Below are 11,923 nucleotides of genomic sequence, written 5' to 3'. Positions count from 1 at the left end.
GAACTGCCACCCCACCCACCTCAGCTGCAGGAACTCCAAACAGGGATTTTGTCCACGTTCCAGGCTGTGTTGGCATCCTCACATTCTTGATCACAGAATCCCAGAAATGTTTATGTTAGAAGGGACCTTAAAGACCTAAACCAAAAGTTCCACCTCCTGCCCTGTGTGGGAACACCTTCCACTAGCCATCCAACCTGGCCTTGGACACTTCCAGGGATCCAGGGGCAGCCACAGCTGCTCTGAGCCAGGGCCACCAAGCCAAGAATTTCTCCCAATATCCCATCTAAACCTACCTTTCTTCTGGTGTCCATTTTAGGTGAAGTGCAAGATGTGTTCCCTTAGTCGCTTCTAACGGGACAGGCACCATTCACTTGTCTCACTGAGAATTAGTGAAGCCTCCCATGTGTCAGAGCCACCTGCAGCCAGGAACCAGACCGAGTTCTTCCTCTTCCTGCTGTGGGAATGCTCACAGCAGCTGCTTCTTCAGGAGGCACCACACCCAGGCACCGCTGCATTTGCCTGAAATTGGATGCAGAACTTAAAAAAAACAAAATAAAAAGAGAGAGTAAGAGAACAGGAGTGGTTTTGAGTTTTTTCTTCCTGATGTCTTTCACTGGTATATTTTTACAGCTTTCTTTTTAAGCTGAGCATAATTCATGAACTCTTCTCTTTAGGAAAAAAAACCCCTACACGTTAACAGCAGTAGTAGCAATAAACATAAAAACAAATGTCAGTCATACTATTCCTTGTAGTCCCCTGTGCTGCCTTCTCCAGAAGCAGAGGTTCATTCCCAGAATGTCCTGGCAGCCTCAGGAGTGCTGGATACCGCGATGATGCCCCAGAAGGAGCAGCTGAGAGCTACTGATGGCTGGAGGTCAGCAGGAAAACGCTGGCCTCCCGTCTGAAAACACAAACCCTGCAGATCATGGGCTGAGCTGCAGCGTGAAAGAGGGGTCAGAGGCAGATTGCAGCCCTTTGGGACTGGGAAAACAGGAGATTTGTGGGGAAGCTTTTCTCCCTCTGTCAAATCTTGGTTATTTGTTACCTGCCACAGAGGGCTCGCAGCTGAAAAATACCATTGCTTTGCTTCGTGGAATCTAAATGTCCACACGATACAGACATAAACCTCAATTTCTTTTCAGCCCTCACCAAAGGTTTTTGGTCACGGAAGGGGAGTCTTTTTGAGAAATTGATTTTGGTTGAATACCTACACTTCTGTGCTTTCAGAAACAAAGGACACTTCTGATAACAACTTCTGATAGCTTGAACATCTTTCTCTACCAATTCCCCACTTTTAGCAATATAAGTCTGTTCCAAGCATCTGAATTCTCTCTGGTTTTTGGCAGTGATGATTTTTAGCTGAATTCCTCTGGGAATGTGAAGGCATCTTGCTTGTGCACAAAATATCCATTGCCTGTATAGCATAAGAGCATTTTCCTCCCAGATTCCCTTGCCAGCACGTGCCTTCCACTATGGGAGGAGGAGGAGGAAACGCATTGCAACTTTTGGTCCTTTTAAGAGCATCCCTTAAAAACATGTATTAGCACAGAGGGAAGCAGGTGGAGCAACAGCCTGGGCAACATTTACAGTGTGGTGGTTTCTGGTCACAAGGAACCTGGATCAGCACCTTCACCTCCTCTTGGGGTGATGGTATTCAAACCCCACCTTCGGTCTCCTGCTGCTCCCTCTGCCCTGTTCAGGGTCTCTGAGTGTCTCTGAAGACCTTTGTGTCTCACTTGGACACAGAGTCACATTCTGACCTCTCTGAGACACGTGCCATATTTCCCAGAATCAATAACTTGCAGTTGCAGGAGCACCAGCAGTCGATAAGTCCCGCCGGGTTCCGTCAGGAGGAAAAGCGGAGCAGCGCAGGGATGACGTTTCTTAGGGAATGGCCACCCAGGCATCTTTGTTGTTTCAAGTTGTCTGACTTCGGGGCTCAGCCAGGGGCTGCACTCATGTAATTTGATTTTAAAGCTGCCACTCAGGTGCTGAGAGAATAACACTGGGGCAGAACCCCTGTGTGACGTGTCAAGTGCCCAGACCTGTCAGGGAAATCCGAGGGCTCACGGCTCCATTGCCCGTGTTCCACATCCCATCAGAGCCCCCGGTTTGCTCTCCTGGCTTTGATCACTGGTGCCCTGGGATGAGCATGGAAAGGTGGGAGAACGGTGGCATTTTTGCAGAAGTGTTGCCCTGAAGGGATGTTTAAACAACAACAAAAAGAGGTGAAATGAATGTCTGTGAGAAGTGTCAGATTGGAGTGTGAGGAGTCAGACTCTTCACCTGTCTGAAGGCTGCCCACATTTTCCCTGCCTGAGCTCTCAGTGCAGCACCATTCCCTGGCACAAAGTGTGTTCTTTGCTTTTAAAACTGTCCTTGTGTCCTCATATTGCTCAGTCCTGCAGCTGAGAAAGAGCCAGACTGTGCTGATGGGGTAAGAGGTTGCACTGGTAACGATAGGAATGAATGTTGGGTAATTTACCCTGGTTTTAGAGATGCTTAAGAATTGCAAGAGGTTAGAATGATTTTAAAATAAAATTTATGCAGTCAAGGTGTAACTCTGCTTTTGAACCAGGAGCTGCTGGGAACAGAAGCTTGTTTCTCTCCTTAGCACAACAGGGCTGTACCCCTGCTATTGCTCTCTGGGAAGAGACCTCCATGCTCTCCTCTGGCAGCTGCATCATCAAGGGCTTGTCCAGACTTTTGCAGTGTTCCCAGGTGATGCTGCACAACCTTTCCTGGCAGGAAGGTGGTTTGGGGTGCACCACGATCAGAGTGCACAGATCTTGTGGCAAAAGAAATCCGCCAGGGCTCCAGGCATCCTTCTGTGGCACGCTATGAGCTTGGGGAATGGAAACCCTTTGTAAACCAGGTCTTGTTCTGAAAAGTTTAATTTTACAACTGTTGGAGCTTGTACCTTTGTCAGACAACATGGTAAAAATGAAGAAGTCCAATACGTCCTCCATGAAATACCCATTATATTTATAGGAAATTCCTTCATAGCATTTGAAAGGTTGATGAGGTTTATCTGAACATTCCAGTTGGAAGAAGCAAAGCCAAAACTATAAAGTGCTGTCTGCGAGTGCAAGAACAAGATTGTAACAGCAAACAGGACTCTGTCCCTGTCCCAACCTATTGTCCAATGTCCTTATTCCTTCCTGTTTCTGTGGCTCATTGTCCCTGTCTTCACTACATCATTGCAATGGCTGGTTTTGAATTGTTGAATTGGCAGACTGGGGTAATTTTGTTCATGTTTATTCTTCTGTCACGAGGTTCTAACAGCACTCTGTGCCTCCAGCTCGTCCCATTTAAAGCAGAGGGACACTTCAGCCCCTATGTCCAAGCAATGACTCCTGGAATCATTGTTTCATATATTCAGTTTTAAACACCTAAAATCACAGTCTGAGATACAGACTAAAAGGAAGGACACTTGTGGGAGTTGCAGATGTTGACACAACAGTCAAGTCTATTTGGTCCTCAAGTTTTATGTGTGGATTTGCTCATCGAACTCTGGCTGATTTGGTCGTGTCTCTCACAGATAATGTGGCCTTTTCTTTCCATTTCCAGGAGTTTCCCAGCACATCTGAATGTAGCCATATGGCCCAACACCTCAGCTGACCCTTTCAGGTGGCACCCAGAAAGGGCCAGGCTGTGCTGCTGTTGGTTCCTGCCATGGCAGAGGTTTGTGAGGTGTGCTGGGATCCCTGGGAGCGATGGGCTGTGTTTTCCAGGCATTCTCTGCTGTTGGTCTAAGGTTATTTCTTCGATTTCCCAAGCCCAGAGACAAATGACTGTTTCTATGCGCTAAGCATCAATTCTTTTCCTTTTGTCCTTATCCCTCCTCCTCTCCGCAGTGTTCCTCTGGCTTTGAATTCTCTCTGCAGTCTCACTTGCCCTGGCACAGGAGAACACGTGATGGTGTGTGCAGAGCAGAAGCACTGGGACTCAGGACAAGTGAAAGGTGGCCCTGCTGGCTCTACCTCCAACACCTCTCTGTGGTTCTGCTTCCTGATTTCCTGTCAGTATAACCTGGACTGAAAGCTCTCCACGCTTTTCCTGTGCAATCCTACAATGTCTAACACAACCTCGGGTAAGACCTTTAGGCACTCCCATTATATGAATGAGAACAAGATTGTTGGTGTCAGTAATTAACATTCTTGTGGGATTGTTGGAAATGCTTTGGGATAAACACCACCTGGAATCCTCGCCTGGCTTATGTGGTTTTTGAAATGCAGAGGAGAGCGATCCTGTTTGCACGAGAGGGCATGGACCATCTGTCTCCATTCTTACTGGATGTGCAGAGGGTCTTTCGGTCCAAAGATGGATTCCTGTAGCTCAGGGAGAAGTGGGACACTGGAAAAGGGAGGGAACAAACAGTGGGGAAGAAGGATGGAGACTCAGTGGTCAGTAATGATCTCATCTGAGAACAACCACCAATGACAGCCACCAAACCAGGAAAATACAGTCACTGAGAATGCTGTGAGTGCCTGTGGCACGATGTCATCCCATGACAGGCTTCCAGAGATGAAATCTCACTCTGCTGAAATGGATGGCAAACATCCCACTGACTGCAATGACATCAGGCTTTCCCCTTGGGGGTTACCTGCATTGCTCTCCTTCTGGATGCCCAGAGACCCATATCCCACATCATTATGCACTTCCTGATAACAAATGCATTGCCCTTTTCTTTTAAACTGTGGATTGGATTCCAGTAAACCCTGCATTTTGGATTCTAGGTTCCCTCCGTCTACCTCTGAAAAAACTAAATAAACAAACATTGGATTAGACCTCAGCAGCTCCCTTGCTCAGCAAGGGAAGCTTTTAAAAGCATTCTACACCAACTGCCCTGCTTGTGTTTCAGACTCTGTCAGCCTGGGACTCAAGGAGCTCCACCCTCCTCTCAGCAGTCCCAGGGAACTCACCTCAGTGATTGCAAGGTCTGCCTGCATTTATGACCCTCCCTGATTCCAGTAAGGAGCTGGAACTGCCTTTGACCTCGGGAATGACAGAAGTATATGCCGGGGTTGGAGGGTTTCTGCCATATGACCTGCTAACCTAGAATTTGCTCGGCAAAGTCCAGAGGGTGACTTTTAACCTCAGAGCGGTTTGCAAAGCCACATCTGTGACCAATAAATGTGAAAAATAAATGAAAGGAAAAAAAAAAAATCTAGCCCCTATTGAAGGATGAAAGACAGCACACCTTGCTGGGCACTGGTGCTGGAATCAGGATGGAGATTGGGAATAATCGGACAGGCCATGTTGCCAGTAGCTGTCCATGGATGGAGCTGATGCCTCACACAAGGGAGGCAGCACAGCAGGTTAAACTGAAGGTATCTCATAGCTCTAAGTCTTAAACCTAACGAGCCACGTCTTTATTTGTGCTGCAGCCCTTTCTTATCCCAAATTGCCTTTACCAGCTGCCAGAGGATGCCCGGTAACGGAAAATTCTCCGGATAACAATAAATTGGTGTAACGATTCAGTGTCACCTCACATCCTGCTAAGCAATAGAGAAATCACGATGAGAAAAATAGGCACAACCAGAGTGGCACTGAACAGTGCAATCCTAATTCCATCACCCTTCTTGTGGGCGACAGATAACCCAGTGCAATTTACAGCCGCTCTGAAGCGGCTCCAAGTCTCAGCAGGAGTCGGGAAAGCTCAGCGTAGCCTCGGGACCGAGGAGTCAGAAAGATCAGGGGAGTTGTTGTTCCATAACCTTGCCTCTGCACCAAAACCAGGGGACTGCTTTGGAATGCGAAGCACTCCAAGCAAAATGCCAAATTTTAATCACTGAAATGAAGGTCCTCCTCTGGATCCCTCTCTGGAGAATAGTCTGTCTCTGATGATTGTATACAGACTCCCAAAGAAGGTAAATTTTGGATTTAAATCTCTACGTCAGCGTGTGAATGATAGCATTAAATCTTGGCTGTAAGGCTGAGATATCTGCAAGAGGAGAAAAACACTTTTTCCAGTTAAGTAGCTGAGGTAGAGGAGGTAAATATATTGTCTCCCCCTATTAAAGGGCGAGGAAATCATTTATACATGTGTATTATACCTTTGCACCTAACAGTGGATATTTTTTTTTAATTCAAGGGTCTAAAAGTTTAGAAATACCAACATTAAGGTTGCCTGTGCAATGTGTAATTTGTCCCTTCCATGCATTTGCATTATGATACAGTATTTAATTGCAATTAGATCACACGCTGTTCTTTCAACAGGTTCCTGGCCTCGCTTATTGTGCAGAATAGACTGTGCTCACTAAGTAATAATTTTATTTTCTCCTCGCTGTTCACTGTGTGGCCTGTGCTTTATTTACAGCAGACTATTCAAATATTGTTCTGAAGACAGATTTATTCATTTCCTCCTGAGCTTTTCCATGGGATTCATCACTATGGTATCCAAGTGCTTCACAAACTCTAATTCATTTTCTCAACACTGGAGTGAGAACTGCTGTTGCCCTTATTTTACAGACGAGGAACTCAGATGTACAGACAGAATAGTAAAAAATATCTTTTCATTTCAGAGATCCAATTAGAAATACTCAATGGCCTGATTTTGTCAGAAAATAGAACATGGCCAAGCATCTAATTGAGTCAGAAGTTGTATAAATTCTCAGTTATTGCAGATTTATCTGCAAGAGCTGTTCACTTCTGCAAGTCAGGCTTCAAAATGTCAGCCCAGGCACCTGGGCAGTGCTGGCTGCATGATTAGTGCACCGCTGGGCAGGCTCTGTTTAGGGACTGTGCTTTGCATCCCAGAGATTCCAGAGGCTAAAAATCCTTCCTGGGAGCAGCAGTCACCTGCCCCACACACAGCGCTATGCTTGCTCACCTCGCGGCTCCTCACAAGGTGCATAAAATACCTGCATCTGATTTTTACAGTAAATGAGGTGGAAGGTGTTGAGGCACTTGCCTGGGTTCCCTGACCTTGGTCTGGTGTCTGAGCCTGGCTTTTCCTTCTGCGCTGGCTGCCTTTATCCTGGTGTTTGATAACCAGGGAGTGTGTTGCTGTGCAGCCTGAGGAGTGTTGCTTTATTGAATATGTACTTCTTTCCCATGCAGAGATAACCCCAGCAACGCAATCCTGGGTTGACATCGATGCAGGCCATCAGCGATGTGCAAATTGCCTTCTATGAGGGATGTCATGGTTGGCACGACCTCCAGCACTCCAAGGGGGTGAGGTACATTCTCAGTGTATTTCAGGTACCCACTGACCATTTTCCATTCCCCTTCCTAAATCCTCACCTTTCTGCTCTGCCTCCCTCCCCCAGTTTCTGTCCTCCTCGTTACTACATCACTAGTGAATTCCCTCTTCCCATAGGCCCTGTTGCATCCCACACCCAGCCTTGGAGTTCTCCTCCCTTGCCCCACTCCAGCTCTTCCATCAGATCCCCTTTGCCCAACAAGATCTCCCTCAGCCCTTGACCAGACCATAGGGACAGCTCCCAGTCCTCCCAGGCTGCATGTCCTCCTCCCAGCAACTTCTCCCATTCCCACTCTGGGTTAAAATCTTCTCCCAGCAGCCTGGCTCCCAGACTCTTTCTTATGAGCTTTGCTTTATCCCTCCCTCCAGGCAGACCTGTTTTTCCTTCTGGCTCCTCATTCCCTTCCAACTACCCTGGAGAACCTGTATCACTCCAGAGTGTCTGTGCCTGCCAACTTACCTGTCCCAGACCCAGTTCCCATCTCCACTGATGTTTTTCAAGGAGCTTCCTGCTCTGTGTTTCCCAAGACAACTGGAAGGGCAGGTTTGCCCTTCCTACCTGTAGACATGGCATGGTCCAGAGCAGCCAGGAACTGGAGCTGCAGGTCCAGCTCTGATCCCACAGTCCTGGGCTGTGATGAGGACAGAGTTGCTGGAGAGTGGAAGCACCAGGATGCCCGTGCCGAGAACCAGCAGGACTTTCAGGAGGGTTTTCATAAGCAGGGCTTGAGGGAGCACCTCTGACAAAGTGACCACTCTCATTTTCAGACTGGAAAATCACTGACAGAAGGAACAGGAAGGGAAATGTTTATAATTTAACCCAAAGTATGAACTTCAGATGCTTAAGTTTCAGCACAGTGGTTAGTTTGGCCCTGTTAAATGCAACTGAGGGCAGGATTTTATGATGGGAATTGCTAACCTGCTTTAATAGGAGTTACACTACCAGTCCTGCCTTTTAATCACTGCTTCCATTTTCAGGATAAATTGCAGCTGGTTGCTGGTAATCCTTGTGGCATATCAGATAGCAGCTAACTCGGCAAGGGTAAGCTGGAGAAACCCAAACATCCTTCTGAGGAGGTAATTATTCCATTGTGAAAATGCCCCGGGATATTTTTAGTGGCCAAACCCCCTGTTTCCTGACAGAAACATAAAATAATGAAGCAAGCTTCACGAGGAGAGACGCCTCAGACACCTGTATTAGCTGGTGCTTTGCAGTCACGTCAGCGTTTAATTCGCTGTGCGCATCCCTGCATCCCTGTACGGCAAAATCCACACCTGCGTGTGGGGCACTGAGCACTCTGCCAGCGTCTGCCTCGCAGAAAACCCTCTCCATAAACAAATCTGCAAATCCCGCTGGATCAAGAAGAATTTCACGGCAATATAGAGCTGCCTGCAACAAGAGGGACACCCTTGCCACACACAGCGAGGTTATCAAGAGAAACTTTCCTTAAGGGGAGTCTCACAACCAGCGTAAAAGCTGGGGTTTTTTTTGGAACAAATTATTTAAATTCATTTTAAGATGTTTTGCAACATGTTTTGCAGGGGATGTACCCTGTTTCACCTGCCCCAGGGGTCTGGTTCTCTCCTGGTTACCTCCAGCCCTGGTCCCATGTAATTTATGTCCAAAAAGAGACGACTCAATTAGTCAATAATAAAATGAGCAAGGACACCATGTGCGTTGTAAAAGTATAATTTAGTGGGTAACAAGCTGAGATGGAAAAAATATCAGGGTACGCTCCATATGATTAATGAAGGAGGAATGTATATTTACAGCTTTTATTGTGTCCTTTGTAAGGAGACTGGATCCGGCAGTAGGGCTGGAGCGGGCTGGTAACGATGCGGCATTCCAGTGATTTGGATTTGAATGGCAAATGCTGTATAAAACTAATTACCCCCAGGAGGATGAAAATACACTGCATTTGCCTTTTCGGAGCATGTCTGGCCTTTTCTTCACGTTATTTATCTTTGAGAAGCATGTCTACTGGGAGAGGCGAGATCCCGAACAGAGCAGCAGAGTTGCTCCCCAAGAAAACAAGTTTCCGCAAGTTATTTTTCTACATTTAATTCGATTTCGGGTTTCTTGGCGGCTCTGGATTGCTGGTTCCCAGCACCATGGCAGGGCAGGGCTCCCTCTTCCCACACCCTCCGGCTCGCCACATAGCGGGGATACCCGGATTGGTGCCGAACCGTTTGGTTTTTCCATGTTTTTACGCGTGGAAAACGCGCAGGTCCCGCACCCATGCCGGGCTGGTCCTGAAGAGGGGGAAACACGGATTTATTGAGTTAAAACCCATGAGCTTTAAGCACCGAACGCCTGAGGGGAATGGGGTGGGGGGGGCAGCGCGGCTCCCCTCAGGGGAGGGCGGCGGCGGCCCCGCCCCCCCACGCGCGCGCGCAGGCGCGGTGGCGCGCGCGGGGGGGCGGGCGCGCGCACACCTGGCGCGGGGGTCGGGGGCGGGAGGGGAGGGGCGCGCGCATGCGCGGGGCGGGGGCGGGCGGGAGGCGGCGCGCGCCCCGCGGGGTCCGTGTGAGGGAGGGACGGAGCGAGCGAGCGGCGGAGCGCGGCCCGCGATGGAGTGAGGGAGGGAGCGCGGCCGCTCCGCCCGCCCGCCGCTCTCCCTCCGCCGCCTCCGCGCTAGCCCGCCCGGTAGGCAAGGAAGGCAGGAGGAGCCCCCCCCGGGGGAGGGGCTGGCGCTGGGTGCAGCCCGGCTGCCGGGCGCGGGGAGTGGAGCGATGGCGGCGCGGAGAGCCCGGCGGCTCCTCGGCTCCCTGTGCATCGCCCTTCTCTTCGCGCAGCCCGCACCGACCGGCGCCGCGGCGCGGAGCGGCTCCCGGAGCCTCCTCACCGGTAAGAGCGCGGCGAGACCCCGGAGGCGGCGGGCGCGGAGCTGTGCGGGGGCGCGGAGGGGTCCCGGGGCCGGCGGGGCCCGGGGCGGCCCCGGCAGGACGAGCGGTGCCGAGGGGCTGAGCCCGCTCCGCTCCCCCCGTGCGGGCACCAGCAGGGGCCACTGCGAGCCTCGGGGAGCGGCGGCGGTGCCTCCCCGCGAACAAGGGACACCTGGAGCTCCGTCTGTGGGAGATTGAGCGCTTCACCCACCTGTGCTCCCGGCTCGCTGGCATCCGGGAGGAGAGCCGGGCACACCTGAGGGGACTCGGGCTTGCAGCTCAGCCCTGAGGGGAGCCGGGCACGGACGGGCTCTGTCCCGGCTCGGGAGGGGTGCTGGAAGCGGCACGGACTCGGTACCGGCAACCTGTGGAGAGAGAGAGGAACTTGCCTGGGAGCTGCCGTAGTAGCCCAGAAATGAGCGGTCTGGCAGCGTTTCAGCCGCGGTAGTTCTCACACCTTTTACCATTGTTGTCTTTAATGGTCCATGATTGAATCCTGGTTCTTTATAGGCTACGGAAAACGTAATCTCACCCAGGTGAGGCAGGAGAAGGCTCTCTCAAAAGCCCTTGCATGAGACCATTAATACCACAGAAGCCTCCTTAGCTTTTCAGCGATGTTATCTGCTCGTTATGCCAAATACTGGCTTTAAAAAGTAACTTCTTTATTTCCTTCTTGCCGGCAATACGCTAGTAGGAAGCTTGAAAGAAAATCTGGTCTTGAATGCTGAGTGCTGTGATTAAAAAAAAAAAAAAAACCAACAAAAAAAACCCCTGTAGGTTGATTGAATCCTGATATTTTAAGAGAGAGCTCTGTATAAGTGGAATATGGAAAAAGCTGCTGGTCAAATGAGTGTTTTTTAGCAATTTGGGAAAGTGAGAATGGTTAAATTCTGACATTAAATGGCGTAATTGTTCTGTTTCAAATCACATTAGGCAGGATCTTCCACGGTGGTTCTCATCTTGGACACCACTGATGGAACCATGTGTGCTGACTCCTGTTGACAGGGAATATTTTTATTTATCCTCTTACACAGTACAAGCTTTTCAGAGTCTAGGTCTGAAGCAGATTTTTTTTTTTTTTTCTTTTGAAAAATACTGCAGATTGACAAAAAAAAATCTGCCGAACATGTGTAACAGATAAGTTACTTTGTGATGTGTAAAATCTTGCCACGTGGTGATTCTTTTCTGATATTCCTGCTCTCCTGACAGCTCAGTGGTCTTATGGTTGTGTTAGTAGCTCTTTGCTGGTTTAAACTAATCCTTTATTTGAGGAAATCAAATTAGTAGGTGAAATTTTGTCTGTTGGAGCCAAATATGTGAATTAAATCTGCAGAGGAGTAGTGATGTGCTGAAATGATATGGAATTAAAACCTTTATTGAAGCTGTTTATCGAAGCAGGAATTTAAGAGTATTATTGTGGAAATCTTGGAAGTTCTGGTGAACTCCTCCTCTCTCTCTCTATTGTGGAAGGTGCCTTTATGTTGTGTCCATGGATGCTGTCCTGTGGGGAGGATGAGGAGCTGGGCTTTCCCTCTCTGAGGGTGTTTGCACCAGTTACTCAGAGGAGAGGGAGAAAGGCTCTTTTAGTTCTTTGTCTCAATAAAGAGAAGATGCTTCATGTATAGTGGATTAACTTCATTTTAATTCACATTATTTCCCACCTAATTGCTACTAGTGTTTCTTAAGTACAGGGTGTTCCACATCCTTTTATAGAGGCAGGTGCTCATAGGAGAGGGAGTTGGGTGCAGATGTTCTGTGGTGTGGAAGTTCTCCCCTTGGGGTTCAGATGTGAGGGGTTAGTGCTGTCTTCTGCTCCGTGCTCTGGGTGAA

At 49.0% G+C, this 11,923-nt stretch overlaps 1 protein-coding gene across 9 annotated transcripts in view; it reads left to right on the top strand.

Annotated features, from left to right (window-relative positions):
• Positions 1 to 9,706: 9,706 nt before the first annotated feature.
• Positions 9,707 to 11,923, top strand: part of NEO1 (neogenin 1) — a 159,068-nt gene continuing 156,851 nt past the window's right edge. For all 9 annotated transcript variants that reach the window (XM_058846654.1, XM_058846657.1, XM_058846653.1 and 6 more), the window contains exon 1: positions 9,707 to 10,055. In XM_058846654.1, the coding sequence (XP_058702637.1) occupies positions 9,941 to 10,055 (115 nt within the window). In that variant the 5' untranslated portion in view covers positions 9,707 to 9,940. The remainder of the gene's footprint in view (positions 10,056 to 11,923) is intronic.

This window comes from Poecile atricapillus, chromosome 11 (genome assembly GCF_030490865.1).
Source record: "Poecile atricapillus isolate bPoeAtr1 chromosome 11, bPoeAtr1.hap1, whole genome shotgun sequence".
NCBI classification, from domain to species: domain Eukaryota; kingdom Metazoa; phylum Chordata; class Aves; order Passeriformes; family Paridae; genus Poecile; species Poecile atricapillus.
This window is presented reverse-complemented; position numbering and strand designations above follow the sequence as displayed.